Source organism: Passer domesticus, chromosome 2 (assembly GCF_036417665.1).
Source record: "Passer domesticus isolate bPasDom1 chromosome 2, bPasDom1.hap1, whole genome shotgun sequence".
NCBI classification, from domain to species: domain Eukaryota; kingdom Metazoa; phylum Chordata; class Aves; order Passeriformes; family Passeridae; genus Passer; species Passer domesticus.
Window position 1 is genome coordinate 88,149,281 of NC_087475.1, and position 19,886 is coordinate 88,169,166.

Consider the following 19,886-nt stretch of genomic DNA (forward strand, 5'->3'; position numbering starts at 1 on the left):
CCCTTCCTCCTCCTCGCCGATCAGGGGCTGGCGCTGCGGCGAGAGCAGCAGGGAAGGAGGCGTGTGGCGCCTGCCCCCACCCGCGCTGCCCGGAGCCGGAGGCGCAGCCAGGCGCTATCGCAGCCTCATCCCGGCCCTCCCCGCAGCCCCGAGCCCGCCAGGCGGCCCTTCCCTGTGCAGAGGTGGCAGCGGCAGGCGACATGACGGCGGAGGAGATGAAAGCGGACGGAGCTCCCCTGGAAGGGGTGGACATCACTCCCAAGCAGGATGAGGGCGTCCTCAAGGTACCGGGCGGCTGTTCCCCATCCCCACCCTCCGCACTAGCTCGGGGGGGTCCCCGCGCCTGCGGGGAGCGGGGGCATTCCTCTTAGCCTGCGAGCGGGTGCTCCCCGGGGCGCCCTGGCCCTACCGAGCCCATTGTGTGCCCCGCGGGGAAGGGGACGAGGCGGTCCCCGGGTATCCAGGCAGGGCTGGCGCAGCGCGGGCGGTTGAACAACAGCGGCGGAGGGCGGGAGCGCGCCCCGGCTGCGCAAGCGCTGCCCGGCTGGCTGCGGGGGCTCCCCGCACCTCCCGGGGCGAGCTGGAGCCCGGGCTGCCCGCCGGGAGAGCTCGGGGTCACGGGGGGGCTGTGCACCGAAAAGGCGCTTCCCCCTGCGTTTGGGCTTTCCTCAGCCGTTTAGGGGAAGATGCAGGAGGGGGAGGCGGGCCGGGGTCTGTGTCTTGGCTTGTGGGGGTCCGGGTCCATCCCCGCCCCCCCAGCACGTGTCCGGGGCCGGGAATTAAAGATGGAGCCCCGGCAGGGCACGTGCGCTCGGTGCCCGTCGCCGCCGTGCCCGGCCGTGCCTCGGCCTCGGCCCCGGGCCCGGGGTGCGCGGTCCGGCGGCCGGAGCGGCCCGGCCGCCCCTCGGTGCCGCTGGGCCGGCGGCCGGGCAGGTCCCCGGGCCGATCCCCGGACAGGTCCCCGACGTGGCCGAGGCAGAGAGGCTGCTCTCCTTTGTACTGGGAAGGCAGGCGATAAGGGCAGCGGGATTTGTACTGAGGGGGAGTTGCGCGAACTTCCTCTGTCAGACGTTGCCTATCTCCATATCTCTAGAAACTTCCCTAGGCTCTGCTAAAAACTTCAGCGATTATTTAGAAGCGTTATTCAACCACCGTAATATTTCGAAGTTACGGTGTTCAGGAGGAGAAAGGGACGCCACAGCAATGGCAAAATTCTGGGTTTAACCTTTAGAGCCTTCTAAATTCTGGGTTCATTAGGGAGGCGCTGTCTCCCGTTCAGGAGGGGTATCAGGGAGCAGATTAGAGATGTTGGCTGCTATATTTCTGCTTTTCCATATTTCCTGCTAGCATGTTTAGGTGTGATTTTTTGGGTTTTGCTCATAGTACAGTATCAGGTCAGAGTTCTCATCTGCATGGCTGCCCAGGTCTCCCGCAGCCCATATCCCTTGAACGTGGTAGAAGGGTGGTGGGGTCTGCCTGATTCATGCAGTACCTACTTTTTGCTGATGGAGAAGCAGCAGGTGCTTTTTGGGTTGTTTGGTTTGTTTTTTTTATGGAGGAGGGGAGTAGAAAACACTAACAAATGAAGTGAGGTTGTGAAAATCCCAAATAAGATATCACAATGACAAGTAAAATACCAGAGAGGTCACAAAGTCCAGCCTTCATGGATTTTATTTTTACGTAATGGAGTACGTAAAATGGACATGGAGTGCAAAATGCATCTATTGAAATCAAGCATCTAGCTCTGAACCAACCTACACCAATTTTGTACTGGTATTGTTGCAGTGATTTCAATAGCATGTTTATTCGCTTATTAGCTGTATATTAGAATAGTATCCACATTTTTTTACCTGATGTTGCTGCATATACTTGCACAATTCCTAGAATAAGTAATTAAGTTTGGAAAGAAACTATTTGAAATGCCGTATGAACTGAAAAATCCTGTTTCTCCATCTGAAAAGGAAATAGGGTTGCCATATTTACAAGTGAAACTTTTGTCTCTTCAAAATGGAACAAATGCAAAAGAATAAACTGTATAAATAATGCAAATGAGATATTTGTTACTCTAGAGTACCTTGCTATGGCACTACAAGAATATGGCATTTGATAAAGTTGGGTAAATTTCCATTAAATGCAGTCAGTTTTTCAAAATTGCATCAGACTGGCTGCTTTAGAGTGCTAGTTTGCATCTGCTTTGTGCAGATTTGCAAATTGCATCTGCTCACTGTGATGTAGGTCAGGTTGCTTACCTGATTCATGTGTTTTTCTCATACTTACATGTTTCCTAATCTCTGTGAAGAATGGTTGCTTGAACTTCTGCCTTCCTTGGGGAGACATCGACAGATTAGTTTTGTAACGCTAATAACTGGCCGTGGTGCTGGGGTAAAGGGATGGTATGCTGTGTGAGATCAGGTATCCCTTTTCCTGCTGAGCATCCTTCCCTTAGAAAACAAGCAGCCAGGATTTTTTCTAGATTTGGTTTGTTTGTGGGGGTATTTTTTGTTTTATGCTTTCAGTGAGGTGCTTTCAGCTTGTTAGTCTGGCAGAAGCTGTCGGTGGTGAAGCTTCAGTTTTGGATGGAGGGTCCTGGCATGTCAGTTGGATAGTCAGTGGAAGGGATGGTGGGAGGGCAGGTGGGAGATTGACAGTGGTGGGTCGCAGGAAACTGAAATTTATGGAGGAGACTCACAAAAGTCTGCATCCTTCAGTGAAAAACATGATTGATATAGAAACATGACATTTAAAGGAGGGATGCCCTGTAACTGCCCTTGAATAGATGTTATCTTCTATAACAGAATGTTTCCCAGCTCTTCATGGTGCAAGCAAATAGGGTCCTCCCTTGGTCCCGTTTTGCCTGGCTAAGATAATGCAGAACTTTGGCTTAGGGCTAGCTGGTTTCAATCTGTATTGGGAGAAATTCAAATCTGAACCTCAGGAATCCTGTTATGGGCAAGGCCTCACATCCTTGCCTGTGAGATATGTCACTATTATTCTCTAATTTTATGTAAGCTTCAAATGAACACGAGAGAGATTGTCCCCACTTTCTGAGTAGCGTATATTCATTTAATCCTTGTCTTGCTGGGCAGGCTAGGGAACCCCTGAGAAGAAAATCAAATCCTTACAGCTGTATGTGAGATGGGGGTGCTGACCATCCGTGTCAGAATTGTGGGGAGACAAAATTCTTGCAATATATAATTTTTCAGTGTTACTCTGTGGACTGATAGAACTAACCTGCTTGGGGTGAGACACTGCAAACCTTTGTTAAACTGCTTGGTTTGACTTGAATAATTTCAGATTACATGTTGGAATAGACTTTGCATGGAAAGAACCACCTCGTTCTCTTGTTTAAGTGCTTTGCCTAGAACACTGAACTCGGGTGTGATGATAGAGAGGTGATGAGGCAAATGCTTGAATAAAGAAGAAAAAACCCTGCCTAATGCAGAGATCTGTAAGCTGGTGCCAACTGTTGCCTGTTAAATTCTTGTATCACAGCACAGCCATCTTGAGGTTCTGCATTTGCAGCACTGCTAATCTGCAGAAAGAACAGCCAGTCCATTTCCAGGTGACTGAAAGAAACCTGCAAATCCTTTGTCTACTAAGGATGATAACACACATATCTAGGTATTTGTGATTCATATCCAGTGGGCAGGCAGATTGATTTCTGTGATGTTAATGCTAATTGCTGTTTTCCCCAGGCTGTCAAGAGAGAAGGCAGTGGGACAGAGTCTCCGATGATAGGTGATAAGGTGACCGTCCATTACACGGGCTGGCTTCTTGATGGCACAAAATTTGACTCCAGTCTGGACAGAAAAGACAAATTCTCATTTGACTTGGGGAAAGGTAATATCTTGTGTTTGGTGCTGATCAGTTTTTGTAATAATCGAGATGGGATTTCCTTGTGTGGCTCATTTGCTTTTCAAAACTGCCGCTTCAACTTGTTTTCAGAGTTTATTCTCTTAGAATGGCCCCATCAGAATGTCTTGGAGATTTTTCTGAATGAGAGAACTGTGTAGCCCCTTAAAAGGCCTGCTGAAGAATTCACAGGCCTCAGACAAAGCGCTCCAGGGGAGTAAATCTATTCTGAAATGTAGAAATAAAGGGCAGTTAAATAGCCAGAATATGCATTTTTTTGGTTGGGGTTTTTCTGGGGGGCAGACCTCAGTTCAGGAGTGCTTAATTGTGACCAGATACTGGGGCAGGGTACTCAGTGGTTGCTGTCTTATGATGAAACACACTCTCTTTTCCACAAAATTCTGAAGTTAACCCAAATAGGAGTCTTTGAGCAGTGCATCTCTTCATTATAAAAATCTTTCCTTTTTGAAAGTCTGAGCATCATTGGTCCTGCAACAATATTACTCAATCTTGTATTCTTCCCTCAAGTTCCTTACCTTTTGCTTTTTAAAAAATAGATAATACCTGCTTTTTAAAAAGAAATAAATTAATTGTACTGCAATTGGAGATGATATTAAGCGTACCTATTAATACAAGACTAATAGAAAGTGTACTTGATGGGTCAAAAGGAGCCGCAATCAGGACAGCTTGAGGAAGAGAGGGGGCAGTTTGTTACAGCTTTTCTTCCCTTTCAAAGAAATGTTACACACATTTGTAACAGAAAGGAGGAAGAAAGTAGTAACTTTTAGTTACCACTGGTGCTGTTCTTTGCCAGCTGATAAAGTATGAACAGAAAAGGCTGTTGGTTTGGATTGTTTTCAAAACAGGAGCAGGCAATCTCTCACCCTAAGGCCTTCCTCTCGGAAGAGTTTATTGTTACTTCCTCACACTTGGGACTGTGCCAAGCACTTCAGCTGGTGTCTGTCTTCTGTTATTCTATGAAAAGAGTTGTTACACCTGGAATGAACAAATGCTTGGGCCAAATTTGGGTCCCTGGGAAGCTTCAGAATTTGATTAGGCTTAAAACTGATGTACATAAGCGTGAGTGAGTACAAGTATTTCTGCTGCCTTAGCTTTTGTATACTAAAAGTGATGATGCTCAGTTTCGCCTGATCATGCCTTTCATGTGATTGGCATTTGACTTGTACAGGTGAGGTGATCAAAGCATGGGACATTGCTGTGGCCACTATGAAGATTGGTGAAATCTGTCGGATTACATGTAAGCCAGAATATGCCTATGGCTCAGCTGGGAGCCCCCCAAAGATACCTCCCAATGCTACACTGATTTTTGAGGTAAGTGAGAGATGGTCACTAAAACTATATGCTTGAAAATATGTGTGATGCAATGTCTTTTCAGAACAGTACATTTTCTAAGGAAAATAATATGGTCTGTTTTGAGTAGCATGAACAGAAGTTTAGTCTGGCTGCCACTGCTCTGTAATGGCTTGGGTTCCATTCTGAGTTTTTAAAACACTTGAATGATCTTCAGTGTTCAGTTGTAATTCTGCAGTTACAGAGTAATTTGCCGCAGTAAAGTGCAGGCTGGGAGGGCAAACTATTTCAGTGATAAACTGAAGTTGTTAAAATTAAATCTTTAATCCACTTCATAACACTCAAGTAATGTTATATTAAATGTTGTGAGGTATTCAACAACAGGAAGAACAGTTAATGCCCTCAATTATACATTTTTTTACTTGTGTTGTCTTTACAACATTAACATTACCTCTTATGAGCTGTTTCAGGGAGAGCAGAGGTAATTGCCCCATGTAAACTGCTGGAATACAATATTTGAACAGCCCTGCAATTATGAACTCTTTTTCTGTAGAACTGAGGTTTCAGTCAGCCTCAAAGCACCATAAAACCAGTTTGGATTCAGGTTGATGGTTCATTGCCAAAGTCTCTCTGCACATCCAGGCTACACTGATCAATCTTGTCCCCATAGATGAAGTCCTGTGCATTCACTGAGTGCTTGTGACTGACTTGGCTGTCTTGAGTTGGGTAGCTGCATGGAGCCAGTTATCCTTGGTGTCTCAGCCTCACCAGGAGAGGAGAGATTTTATTTCCTACTGACCTTAAAAGTAATTTTCCCCCACATCTTCCCCAAAGGGGGTGGAAACAGCAGCTGTCTCTTGTGTGTTATTTCAGAAGTGAGAATGGTTGCTCAGAATGCTGAGACTTGTATTTGATTTTTCCATGTAGGATGACATTAAAGCTGTTTCTGGAGCATACCCTGACAGTCTCAACAGCGTTTGGAGAGGATGGATTTTTCTTAATGTTGAAACAGTTCAATTTGCCAACAGTTGTTTCAAAATAAATTCTACCTGAGAGAAGGCACACTCTTTTCTTGAGTGCAGTTTTTAAAATTACTTTGCTCTAAAGCACTTAATCAATGGAATAGAATCCTACAATTGGGGGTATAAGGAAAGCTTTAAAACTGATGATTGCTCTGAGATAGAATGTTTTATCTAATATCTGAGAAATGTGAAAATAGCTCATGGAGTTATTCAAAGACTCAAAGTCTGTTTAGATTTTTTTGGAAACAATGAGCATCTGTTATGAAGGGTAAATTATACATAGAGTTATTTAGGTTGGAAAAAACCATCAAGACCATTGGGTCCAGTCATAAATCTGACACTGCCAAGTCCATCAGTAAACCATTAACCCAACCCAGTACCACATCTACACCCAAATACCTCCCGGGAGGGTGACTCACCCACTTCCCTGGGCAGCCTGTCTAATGCTAATATCCATTCTAAACCTCCCCTGGTGCACCTTGAGGCCATTTCCTCTTGTTCTGTGACTTGTTACTTGGAAGAAGGGACTGACCCCATCTGGCAACAGCCTCCTTTCAGGGAGTTGTAGAAAATGAGATGGTTCCCCCCAAAGTTCCCCCATCTTTCTCTCCAGGCTAAACACTCCCAGCTCTCTCAAGCAGCTCGTCATGGGACTTGTGCTCCAGACCCTTCACCAGCTCTCTTGCCCTTCTCTGGACACACTCCAGCACCTCAGTGTCCTTCCTGAGCTGAAAGGCCCAAAACTGAACACAGGATTTGAGGTGTGGCCTCACCAGTGCCTAGTACAGGGCGACAATCAGTGCCCTGATCCTGGCCACACCATTGCTGATACAGGCCAGGTGCCATGGGCCTTCACATAATTGGATATTGAATTTGCTTTGCATTTGGATAGTGTATTTGCATTTCTTTTTTTTTCATGGACTTGTGAGTAATAGGATTAAAGATATATTATGTGTGGAAGGATTAAAAAAATATTGCTAGCAGGTAGTGTCCCCTAAGGGGTTACAGCTTACTCCCTTTGAGTGCATCAAAATTAATACCATTATTTCTGAAAAAGAGTGTCATGAAGAGCTGTTCAAAACCAGCATTTTCTTACATAGAAATCTGACGTTATTCATGGCTTAGTTGTATTGGATCAAACTACACATGCTGCAGTGCTGTGTGCTCCTATGCAAGTGATACCAGGTGTAATCAGGGCTCAGCTGATGATTGAAGTGCAAGCTAAAAGCTCATGGCCTTCTACCTAGGCAGCACAGTGGGGCGTTCTTAAGGGCAGTACTACAATGGATGCAGGTGGACAGCAGAAAGCAGAGAAGCTTTCATTGTCCTTCCACAAGAGGTAATACCTAAGATTGGGGTAAATAAAAGCATGAACTACAAGATGGGATTTGGTCCATCAGGCTACTCCTGAGTCCATCCCATGCAGTCATCCAGGTTACTCACTTCCCACTGGACTTCTCTTGATGCTGCCAGTCTGGCCCCTCCATTTTCTGGGTATGCTTTTAGATAAAAGTAGTGTTTCATTGATGACTTTTGATATCCCCTAATGCCTGCCTGAGCAGTTATGTTGCAGGGAAGTGGGGAGAAGGAAAAGGACCAAAGCTGCCTGTGATGGTTTTGTGCTTCCCTAACAAAATAGCCTGGGGCTCACTGGCTGCAACAAGTCAGCAGTGCTGGGTGTGTCCTGATTGGGGGTGTGGGTTGGAACTTAGATCCAGAAAATTTTCCCGAGTTTATTAGGTTAAAGTAGTTTCTGGCTAGTATGACTCTCAAGCAGCTAAAGTCTCTTTAAGTTTCCACTCTTAGTTTTACCTAGGTTTATTTTTTATTACTTAACACAGTATCAGCAGGATTCTTTTGCAAGTGACTATCCCCATACCAAAATTTTGTACAAGTTGCTTTACAAAAGATCCTTTAGAACTTGTATTAGGAGATTTTTGTCCCTGTGTCATCACACCAGTGTTTATGACAAGAAGTAATGCATGTCCTCTGATTTGGAAGTTCTTTTCTTTTTTTGATCTGGTGGTGGTTTTGTTTTTTCTTCTTCATGATTACTTTTGCTGAGCAATATAAATAGCTAGATTATTACACAGAATAGTATTTTTCAGGCTGAGGTAAAAAAAAAGGAAAAAAAGAGGGGAGGGGGAGGTACACACCCGTATGGTCATCAGTAGGGTGTTCAGGAATTACTTTTTTAAGACTGATTGAAAAGAAAGACCAGAATATTATCTGTTACTAGGTATCAATTAAAATAAAAAGTGGAAGTACTGGTGGATATTCAGTTCCTTTTGCATTCCAGTTATCTCAAGTCCAGTGTCAGGAACCTCCACAGCATTAGCTCTGAACTTTTTTTTTTAATGAGGTTGTCTAAACAATGCTGATTATAATGGCTTGCTTTTTTGTGCTTGGGAATAGTTTTCACTATTGTTTTACTCAAAAACAGGATATGATATTTTCTTTTCTTCACTTCATAGCAGCAATGACAAATACTTTTGTAACTAGATTCAAAGATCTCTGGAGAATAAATCCTGCATTACTAAATTGGTCCAATAAGAATAAATACAAGGCTTTTCTTCCCTCCACAGATAGAACTTTTTGAGTTCAAGGGGGAGGATCTCACTGATGAAGAAGATGGTGGCATCATCCGAAGAATCCGTAAAAAAGGGGAGGGTTATTCCAGGCCCAATGAGGATGCACTTGTAGAGAGTAAGTGTGTTGTTACATGAATACTGAATGGATTTGCAGTGAGGGATGGCAGAACCTTTTTACCATCTACAACTGCATGTCCTGAGGGAGAGGAATACTTGGCTTCTTTTTTCTCTACCAAGTAACTTAACAGCCTAGAGTAAGCTTTCCTTCTCCTGTTTCTAGCAAGGCTTACATTTTCCAGCAGCAACTGTGTTTTCTGGTGATACTGAATCTGTTGAAGTGCTTATCTGATGACAAAAGGTGATTGAGTCTCATAAAGTATTTCCATATGCTGAGTAACAAAAGGGGAAGTCATTCTGGCACTTGTCAGAGTGGGAAAAACAAACACTTAAATGAACAACAAAAAAAGAGGGGTTGTTAAATTGAACAGTAGAAATTCTGTTTGCTGCCAGTAGCTGCCATGCCATAGGTAGCTGCTAAAAGAGAAAAGACTCTTCAGAAGGAGGCTTTGGCACTTGCGCTTGTGCTGCCTGCCTGTACAGAACTCCTTGTGCACTCCTGGGTACCTGCCCAGTGCCATACATAGATACCTCCTGATTTCTCTCTCTGTTGTTCTGGTTTTTGTTACCAGTCCAGTTTGAAGGCCGACATGGAGATCGTGTTTTTGACAAGCGGGAGTTGCGGTTTGAGATTGGAGAAGGGGAAAACTTCGATATTCCTCATGGTCTGGAGAAAGCAATTCAGAAAATGGAGAAATCAGAGGAGTCTGTGTTCTATCTCAAGCCCAGGTATGCTGTTTCTGGTGTTTGATACAGGAAGGGCTTATACTAATCATCTGGCAAGAAAGAAATATTTCATTACAATGCCTTTCAGCTTTTTTCATCACTGTGGTAAAAACTTGGATTAGCCCCAGAAATTTATGTATGAGAAATATCATGGTTTGCCTCTTCATAGTGGAGCAGTAGCAGTCCAGAAAAAATTTACTTAAGTCTCTGTAATGTTGACCTCTGAATTTTTCTGGAAAACGTTGTTGCTCTTTAACATGGATTTTTGTGATCCTTCTTCATGACTGATTACTGTAAAACAGTGCATATATAGACTTGGATGTAGGCAGAATTTTCTCTTTATAGTGAGAAACTCTTTGCATCTGAAACAAGTGGAATTACACAGACTGTTTTCATCAAACTTTATTTCATTTTCTGTTGAGTTTTTTTTTATTTAATGTAACTGAGCCTGATGGGAGCAGGAAAGGAAAGTAATGTGGTCTAGAGAGTTCTCCTGCTAATGTGCAGCTCTTACTGGAGTTGCATTGCAGTACCTTTCTGTAAGCATTTCCTGTTTACCAGCTGGTTAGCAGTGTGTTAAGTGTACAGCTGCTCACCTAATCTTGGTATTTATTCTCTTTGCTTTTCTAAGAATAGAACTAAAGTACAGGTGCTCTAAATGCAACACTCAGTTTCAGACCATGAATATTAAATATGATAATTGTAATTTGAAAGCCGGTTGTTTTGGTTTGGCTTTTTTTTTTTTTGATGAAGGGGTTACTTGCTTTTCCTTAAAGTAAACTAAAAACCTAACAAAATAATAGGAGCTGTTGAAAGATTAATGAAGTTAATACTAGTTTTCTCTTACTTTCTTCTACCTTGTATTTGCTAATTTTAGAATTGTACCTAGAATTCATCAAGCCTTTGCCTTGTAATAATAATTTATGTGCATCCCAAATTTGCATGGGGGTTTTTGTCTCCATCTTCCTATGTAGCAAATATAGCTGGATGGATAGTTTTGAATGCTATAATTTTTATTTTTCCCTCCCCACCTCCATTTTACAGCTATGGTTTTGGAAGTGCTGGGAATGAGAAATTTAAGATCCCTCCAGATGCAGAGCTGCAGTATGAAGTGAAACTCAAAAGCTTTGAAAAGGTGAGAACAAGAGATGAAATCCCAAAGAGATCCAAGGGTGGGGAAGAAGTGAGAGTGCAGCTTAAACGATGACAATGGAATCCTTGAATGGTGATGTGAAACAGGCAGGCCACTGTTGCCAGAGATGATGATGACATGCTGAGAGCTCTTGGCTGAAATGGTCCTTATTCTTTCTGTATCCCTGTCTGTTGCCATCTCTCGTGCTCTAGGCTGGTTTCTGTTAGCAGTGCAAAGCTCTGCTTTGCCAGATTTACGTCAACCATACTGTTAGTAGGAAACAGCATAGCTACTTGATTTCCCTAGAAGTTGTAGTGAAGTTGACTGGAACTGTTCCTGTTTGGGTAGGCTAAGGAGTCCTGGGAAATGAACACGGATGAGAAGTTGGAACAGAGCAGTATTGTGAAGGAGAGAGGCACTCAGTACTTCAAGGTGAGTTACAGTCCCCAAGTAATAATAGCATTTCTTGGTCCATGCTGTGAGTTTATAATGATGTTTACAGCTTCTGTAATTTCTGGTATTTCATGGTATTCTGTGAGATTTTACAGGGAGAGCTGGAGGGGAATGTGTCTTAAAAAAAAAGAAACTCGGTTGGATTATCCAAAGAACTAACTCTGCAGGGAGCTCTTTATTAAAGCTGTTTGCTGTATCTACAGATAACACTGTAGGGTATTTCAGTAGCTAAAGGAAGAGTTTCCTATTATCTTTGTATTGCATTTTGAGAATTTCCCATCTTACCTTATTTTTGCATCAAAAGTTGAATATAAAGGTAGGAGTTCAGTGAAATATCAATGCTGGCATATACCCCTAGCTCTAGTGGGGAACCAGTTAATTACTCCTAAAGATTTTCTGATCCTGTGCAGGAATGGCTCTCAGAAGTATTTTTGATGATAGATCAAATGGAAAGGTTTTTTAGATGTATTGCTCACAGCAGGCAAAAGGGACGAGAGGGAGATAAAGGTTCCTGTGATGAGCTGTGTGATAATTGAGCTGCCTTGTTAACAGGAGGGGAAATACAAGCGGGCAGCATTACAGTATAAGAAGATTGTGTCATGGCTGGAGCACGAGTCGGGACTCTCCGAGGAGGAGGAATCAAAAGCCAAAAGCCTGAGGCTTGCTGCCCACCTTAACTTAGCCATGTGCCATCTCAAGCTAAAGGAATACTCCCAGGCTTTGGAGAACTGCAACAAGGTAGTAGGAGTTCATTTATTCTTAAACTGCACAAGCAGTCTGACATTTTGTCTTGCTTTAAACATTTTAGGGACAACAGGCCAGTGTGATGTTTGGTCTTTCTTACCAGCTGCTATTTGGGTAGTATGGAATTTTTAGTGCACTAAAAATATCCAGCAGATTATTGTCATGATTAGTGCCCTTTGAGTATCTTTTCCTAACTTGCTGCCACATTGAGAATATTCAAGTATTTAGAAATAAGGAACACTTGAGATGTAGTCATGTTGGCAAAGTCCTTTCAAAGAGCAGGATTACTTCCTGACTAAATCTTAGACTTGCTGGTTTTCTTGTCAAATAGCCTACGATATTCATTCCTCTTTGTGCTTACTTCTGCTGTATTCCACTGACTTTATTAGTAAGCCCTGACAAGACTCATAAGTCTACATCGGAAGGTACAGTTCCTAGCAGTCACTGGTGTTCTGACTGCATATAATTTTTATAAAAGAAAAATAATTACTGAGTGTGGTTTTGGTTTTTCTGAATGCAGGCACTCGAATTGGATAGCAACAATGAAAAAGGCCTTTTCCGGCGTGGAGAAGCTCACTTGGCTGTCAATGACTTTGAGTTGGCCCGAGCAGATTTCCAGAAAGTGATTCAACTTTATCCAAGTAACAAAGCTGCCAAAGTGCAACTGGTGACTTGTCAGCAAAAAATACGGGAGCAGCATGAGAAGGAGAAGAAGATGTACGCCAACATGTTCCAAAGGCTCGCAGACAAAGACTTAAAGGTAAGTAACGCTACTCCGAAGGTTACAGGAAGTGGTGTCGTGTAAGACAACCAACAGTGGTTTAGGTACTCACCTTGCTTCTTACTACAAATAATTATAGCAGGAGAACACTCAAGTAGAACACTGCTTTGGGGAGCAGGGATGGAACTCAAAAATGCCAACAGTCCAAATTATTAGGTCATCTTGTTCGGACAGGAAAACCAGGAGTACCAACCATTGCACAGAAAGCTTTTGTCTATTTCAACTGAATTTGCAACAGACCAGTGTTAATCAGAAGGCAGTTGAAGTGATGAGATGCAAACATGACAATGTTCTAGAAGTGGAAAAAGCACCTATTCCTCTAGAATCTGTTGCAAAGAGCAGGCTGTTCTGGTGCCTGGGTTGCCCATCTAGTGAGAGCTTGTGTCTGTCATACAGAAGGTGCTGAGCACCATCTTGCTTCTCATGGAGACATTAGGGTGTGGTTGATGGTCTCCATTACAAATGTCACAGATAGATTATGAAGTGTCAGAAGATTGATTATTCTGCTGTATGGATGGTTTTCCTAATAAGCTTTCACTAGAATTTTAGTAAATGCTAGTTCAGTTAATAATGGCAGTAAGTGAATACAGGTTATAACAAGATTGTATTAGCTAGCAACAAACATTTCAAGTTACTGGTGAGAATCACATATCCTAAGAAAATCTTCTGGTTCTTTTCCTTAAATCTGATGGTCTAGAAGGACAAGATGGAACTGTAACTTCTCAGACAAATCTGGGATTTATGTCAGACTCAAATTTCCTCAGTAACAGTGGGGAGTACAGAAGCTTCTATCTTGTGAGGTTGTTTTCACCTTTCCAGAATAAGCATGGAGAACATTAAAAATTGCCAGATACTGGTACATTAATTTCCTTTGGTTAACGTGTCATTGAGTATTTCCAGAGGCATGGTGTCCTCAGATGAGTGTATCCTGACAGTTCAACCATTTCAGACTGTCAGCTGACGATTTCCTACATAAATGCTTCACAAAAGAGACAAATGTCTCTTCTCTTTTCAGCTAAACAACCTGATGTCAATGGTCCTTGTGTATTGGAGCTTAAAAGAAAGTATTCTCTCCTTCTAGACACAGTGATGTAAAGTCACACAGTATCTTAATTTTGGTAGGCTTTAATAAAAAAATCTCAGGAATATAAAGATACAGCAACTAAAGTAGAATTATTTCAGATGTTTAGAATTAATTTGTAGAATTATTTTAAGATGTTGGGCATCTTAACTTCTTGCCAGCTGTCAGGCTCTGTTGTGAAGGATCCCTTCAGCTAGCACAGCTGCTGGGAATTTGGCTTCCTCCACTAGGTGTGGGATACAGGAAGATCTGTTGAGATAGGAAGAGTGGATTGCTGAAACAAGCTATACCCACTAAAACTTCAAAAGCCTTGAGCTTTCTTCAACTCCTGAGACAGATAATTGGTAGAGTAATATTATTGGCAAAAGGCAGACTCGTAGTCTTTGCACTGGAGACTGTTTGGGACATTGGAAAAACATGGCACTTAGTCCCAATTTCCCTATCTGCTTGGGATAGAATCAGTTTAAAGTGATGGAATCCTTTAGGTTGGACTCCAGCCAAATGTAAATGAAGGGTTATTGTTTGGCATATAACACTGGACACAGGATTTGAGGTGTGGCCTCACCATTGTCAAGTACAGGAGGGCAATCTCTGCCCTGGTCCTGCTGGACACACTATTGCTGATACAGGCCTGGATGCCACTGGCCTGGTGAATTCTTCCTAGCAAGTTAGATGATCTTGGAATATGCAGTGTGCTGTTTCTGGTTTGTTTGTTTTTTTTTTCTGTGAGCCATCTGGCCTGCCTTAAGTGGATATGGTTTTATATGAAGTGGGATTGATGGAACTATAAACTGTAAAGGGTGCTTACTCCCTAGGCCAGTCTTGAGGTAGTTTTCTTTCAAGAAAAGCTTGTTTTCCTCTTACTGCTTTTATAGTGTTGCTTTACCCTAGTTCCAGCAGTGTCTGTTAGTGGTGGTGTAGTAGAAGTTCAAAGTTCTGGAGAAGAGAGTTTGTTTACTAAACGTCTTCTGATTGCTAAGAAGATAGCTTGGATTGCAGTTCTGATGTTCCTGACACAGTCCATTAAATTCAACAGCCACTCTTGCATCAGTAGTTCCTTTCATTACTTTGAAAAGTTCACATATGTAAAGTGTGAATTTTTGAAGGTCAGGGTGTTTATCACCTTATCTTAAGCCCAGGATTGGTAGCTAACAGATTTTCTGTGGAGAGAAGATTTTTGTGTGCTTTGTGGAATGCTTGTAAGGACGAAAATTTGACCTTTGATACATGAATGTGGTTTTGTGTTGCAGCCAAATTGGTGTAAGATTTTAAGGATTCTGCCTGTTTCCCCCCCATTCCGCTCTTCCAGCATTGTATGCTTAAGACTTTGCTTGGTTTTGTTTGGTTCTCATCTAAGATCATTGTAAAACAATGGCTCAAGATGCTGGGCTGAAGTAGAATAGCAATTCCATTGCACTAGGTTTTGAGATGAGCAAGCCAAGACATTTTTACCTCCCCTTACTGTGCTTGAAAATTATTGCAAGGTCAGGATGTGCTGGTTATGTCCTATTGTAAAAGCTAACCTTGGGGCCCTACCTCATGGCTCTGCCTTCCACACCTTTTTATGAGGAAGATGCACAAGGAGAGAGCTTTAGAGCAGCCACATTCAGATAATATTTTCTTCCAGTTAGGCTCTTGCACAGGACATCCAAATCACTGTTGTTAAGTTTGAAGTGTCTCTTCCCAAAACTAGCTGTCCAACAAAGATATTTTGTATACTGAGTGCAAGTGTGCCTCATACAAGTTGGGTCAGGGTAGGCCATGGGAATGGCTGAAAATTGATGACATTAATATTGAAGCAGGGCAAAAGCAGTTCCTGCAGAAGCTTCATAAATGAATTTCAGTTAAAAGACTTCTAAGGAATTGTTGTGTGGCAAGTGGGTGCAGGCCACATAAAGAATCATAACCACCTAATACCAGTATTACATTTTGGCCTCCTCTACACTGCTTCTGGTTTCTTGGATGCATGAAAATTTTTGGTTTCTCTTGGCTGAAGATCCTAATATCTTAATTCAGTCTGGCAGGACAGACAAGCTTTCCAAGTAGTAAGAATCAAACAGTGTTTGTGCTAGCAATTTTGTATAACGTATTAATATATTTTCTTTGTCTCTCTATTTAGTCATCTGCTACTCTTCAGACAAGCCACACTGAAGATGCAGAAATGAAAGATGCGCAGAATGGAGTTGAAGATAAATCAGAAGTTGAAGCAGAAGCATAAGAAAACCCCTATTCCATTAGTTTTGTAAATGAAAGAATTTCCAGTGAATTAGACCTTTATTTTTCTACCTGGTTGGATAGTGGCTTCAAGGGAGCAGAGGCTGAAGCCACCATGCCACAGTCAGTTACAGCTTTACGTGGCTGTTCAAGAAGCTGAGTGGCAGCATAAATCTGGTTTAATCCTGGTGACTTTATTTATTCATTCAGCCTCTGTTACTGTTTGGGTTTTGTCTGGATTTGCTCTGCTTGTTTTATTTGCATTTTCATAGAATCATAGAATGGCTTGAGTTGGAAGGGACCTCAAAGATCTATTTCTAACCCCCCCTGCCGTGGACAGGGACCCCCTTCACTAGACCAGGTTTCTCAGAGCTCCATCCAGCCTGGTCTTGGATACTTCCAGGGATGGACCATCTACAGCTTCTCTGGGCAGCCTGTTCCAGTGCCTCAACACCCTCAGAGTAAAGAATTTCATCCTAATACCTAGTCTTAACCTGCCCTCTTTCAGTTTGAAGCCATTCCCCTTTGTGCTGTCACTACTTGCCCTTGTAAATAGTCTCTCTCCATGTTTCTTGTAGGCTCCCTATAAGGTACTGGAACGCCACAGTTTGGTCACCCCAAAGCCTTCCTTTTTCCAGGTTGAACAATTCCAGTTCCCTCAGCCTTGTCTCATAAGGAGAGGTGCTTCATCCCTCTAATCATCTTGGTGGGCCTCCTCTGGACTTGCTCCAAAAGGTCCATGTCCTTCCTGTGCTGGGGATCCCAGGGGTGGATGCAGTGTTCCAGGTGGGGTCTCAGCAGAGTACAGGGTTAAAATCCCCTCCCTCCCCAGCTGCCCACACTGCTTTGGATGCAGCCCAGGTTGCATCTGGCCTTCTGGGCTGTGAGTGCACATTGCCAGCTCATGTCCAGCCTCTCATCCAACAGCACCCCCATATCCTTCTTGGCAGGGCTGCTCTGGAAATGTTCATCCCCCAGCCTTTATTGATACCAGGGGTTGCCCAGCCCAGATGCAGCACCTTGCACTTGGCCTTATTGAAGCCTCATGTGTTTCACATGGCCCCACTTCTCAGGCTTGTCCAGGTCACTCTGGGTGCCATCCTGTCCTTCAGGTGTGTCAGGGGGACTGCTCAGATTGGTGTCACCTGCAGATTTGCTGAGGGTGCACTCTACCCCTTCATCCATGTCATTAACAAAGATGATAGTAACACTGGTCCCAGTATGGATCCCTGAGGGACGCACCTGTCACTGGTGTCCCTTGGGATGCTGAGCTGTTGACCACTAGCCTGTGGATGTGACCGTGCAACCAATTTCTTACCCATCAAACAGTCCACCCACTGCATCCATCTCTGTCCAGTGCAGAGAGAAGGATGTTGTGGGGAACTGTGTCTCTAAGGCAGAAAATTACAGCAATGAAGGTAAATGACACCTGTAGCCTTCCCTTGTTCACTGATGGAGTCACTCCATCACTGAAGGCCACTAGGCTGCTCAGATGGGACTTGCCCTTGGTAAAGCCGTGCTGGCTATCCCTGGTCACCTCCCTGTCCCCCATGTGCCTTAGCATAGCATCCAGGAGGATCTGTTCCACGATCTTCCCAGGCACAGAGCTGAGGCTGACAGGTGGGTAGTCCCCGTTTTGTCATCAGTGTTTTTCTTTCTGGTTCCAGCTTACTTTAATCCCAGGTTCTGCTTTCTAAATTTATTTCCTTGATTTGCTTCAAGCAATCAGCTTTTTTCAGGAGTCATCATGCGAGACTTAAGAACAAATTGGCACTCCCAGTTCTTCTGCCTTGGGATTGCCCTCTTTCCCCCTGTTCAGTAGGGAGTCCCTTCCATTAAGTATTGTAGCCTTTCTTGTATGCCTCCTCTTTGCAAATTGCTGAAGATGAAGACTGTGAAGTCACAGCTTAAGTAATAAAGTTCCAATTCAACTCAAGAAAACTGAACTTTTCGTGGGTTTTTATTGGAATTTGCACAGAATCGAGAGAATATACTGTGCTTTGATCTGTTTTCTTGTCCACATAGCCAGTGTCCTGATTATTCTTCTGTGTTGTTTGTTCATTACCATAGAAAATTCCCACAATATTTGATACAGTATTTACCCATATTTGCAAAAGGGAAAAATTATGTTGCTGGACACTGTGCATAAAGCAACTCTGTAACCTATGCATAGAGGCTGTTCTATGTTCATATTGCTACCTTCCTCTTCACCCCACTACATTGTGAAACTGGACCAGAGGGAAAAAAGCCCAAACCAATGTATCTGAAAGTGACTGGCTTTGAAGTGAAAGTAAGGGATAATGGCTTACATATTGCAAATACTTTTAATGAACTACAAACTCCTCAGTGATTCTAATGTCTGCTTACCCAGATCTCACAAGAAAGCTATTACTAAGTATTCTGCTTCTTTCTACAGTTTGTGTGTCTTGTTTGGGGGTGGGTGTGCTTTTGAATTTTGTGGGGGCTTTTGGTTGGGGTGAGCTTTTTTTGTCTGAAGGCATGGAACATAGTACTCAAACTCAAGTGTTGTTTATCCTGTCACGTGGTGTTAAATTCAGCATCTCCAGTGTCCTGTTTAGAGACGGGGCAGAAGGAGCAATTTTTTTGCCTGCTCTGCAGAATAAAGGTAGAAAATCTGTTTCTCTCGGATTAAAATAAATGGAGGTTTTTATGGTGAGAAAGATGTCTTTGCATGGCATGCCATGGGCTGGAATTTGTGTGTATATTGCAGAGAGTATCCCTCTTTAAACATGTAATACAATGTGAATTCCTGGTCTCCTTTGCTGAAACACAAGTACTGTGTAAGCACTTAAACTCGTGGGGCCTGGGGGAGTGCCAGTACCTGTCCTGCAGCAGTGCCAGCCCAGCTCGGGCCCTGGAGCTGTCACCAAGCAAGGGCTGCTTGGAGTATTGTCCTGTCCCTGGGCCCCAGAGACCAAATTGAGCACCTGCTGCTGGGTTGGAGCTTGGTCAGAGAGCTGGGAGCTGCAGTGCTGAATCTCATGGGCTGGGTGGGATAGGACAGAGGCAAGAGAGATGCCTGGGTGGTCACTTCACTTAAGGAAATGCTGATTTCATTTGCCTAATAAAGCCTTAGGGTTGCCAGGTAATGGGGTGATTTTCATGAGCTTTGACTATAGCAACAGCCCCGTGTATGTGACAAACATACCAAAGCACTACCCCCTCTTGTGGGAAACAACACTGTGAGTGTCAGCTGGGGTTAGAAGAAAGGATTTATAGACCTAGAAAAACAGTTAAAGGGGACAGGAATGCCAAGCCAGAGTACTTATTCAGCAAGTAAATACCTTGATTTGCTGCTAATTATTCCTGGAAATAAAAGCCTCTTGTGGCTTAATCTGGTTTTGCTGCTAAAGCGTAGGGCCAAGTCCTAATGATAAATTTCTAATTGTTGAACAGCAGTTTTCAAAAATCTACAGGCATGATAGTTGTACATGTTTCTGAAAGCAAAAAGTGATTTCTGTGGCACATCTATAAAAAAATCTAGTCAATGGTGCATCTGTTGTTAAGCGTGAGTAGTCCTGAAAGTACCACTGTGCCCTTGTTGTTACTACATAAACTATGAAATGTTTGAGAATGTAAATGTGTTTAGGACACTAAACATGCCCTGTCCAGGCAGCTGAACGGCTGTTCCGTGCTGTCTATAAAAGTGGGTCTGGTTGCCGGCAGAAGGTGGCAATGCTGGTATTTGTGAGTGAGGTCATGCATGTAAACTATAAGCTTCGTTATGTATGTCCTTATAGAGGAAAAAAAAAAAGAAAAGAAATGCTTAAAATAAACAGCTACTGTCCTGACTTTGTAAACCACACCCGCTGTCTCTGCGTGTGTAAATCCTTTCCGGTGC

The 19,886-nt window shown here is 43.3% G+C and overlaps 1 protein-coding gene across 2 annotated transcripts; it reads left to right on the forward strand.

The window, feature by feature from the left end:
• Nucleotides 1–33: 33 nt before the first annotated feature.
• On the forward strand, nucleotides 34–19,850 carry FKBP4 (FKBP prolyl isomerase 4). Of its 2 annotated transcripts, none has more exons than XM_064409883.1 (10): nucleotides 34–284; nucleotides 3,696–3,840; nucleotides 5,042–5,184; nucleotides 8,771–8,891; nucleotides 9,466–9,622; nucleotides 10,664–10,754; nucleotides 11,100–11,183; nucleotides 11,757–11,942; nucleotides 12,469–12,708; nucleotides 15,930–19,850. In XM_064409883.1, exons 1-10 carry the CDS (start codon nucleotides 201–203, stop codon nucleotides 16,026–16,028), a joined length of 1,350 nt encoding a protein of 449 aa, XP_064265953.1. In that variant the 5' UTR covers nucleotides 34–200; the 3' UTR covers nucleotides 16,029–19,850. The 2 variants fall into 2 exon arrangements, with proteins under 2 accessions (XP_064265953.1, XP_064265952.1); XM_064409882.1 differs by lacking the exon at nucleotides 34–284 and adding an exon at nucleotides 3,604–3,621.
• Nucleotides 19,851–19,886: the final 36 nt, after the last annotated feature.

Excerpts from the sequence above, each read along its gene's own strand:
- FKBP4 (XM_064409883.1), top strand. The coding sequence starts at position 201 with ATGACGGCGGAGGAGATGAAAGCGGACGGAGCTCCCCTGGAAGGGGTG. Across the intron at positions 8,892-9,465 it reads TGAGGATGCACTTGTAGAGA|TCCAGTTTGAAGGCCGACAT; the intron begins GTAAGTGTGTTG and ends TTTTGTTACCAG. Across the intron at positions 9,623-10,663 it reads GTGTTCTATCTCAAGCCCAG|CTATGGTTTTGGAAGTGCTG; the intron begins GTATGCTGTTTC and ends TCCATTTTACAG.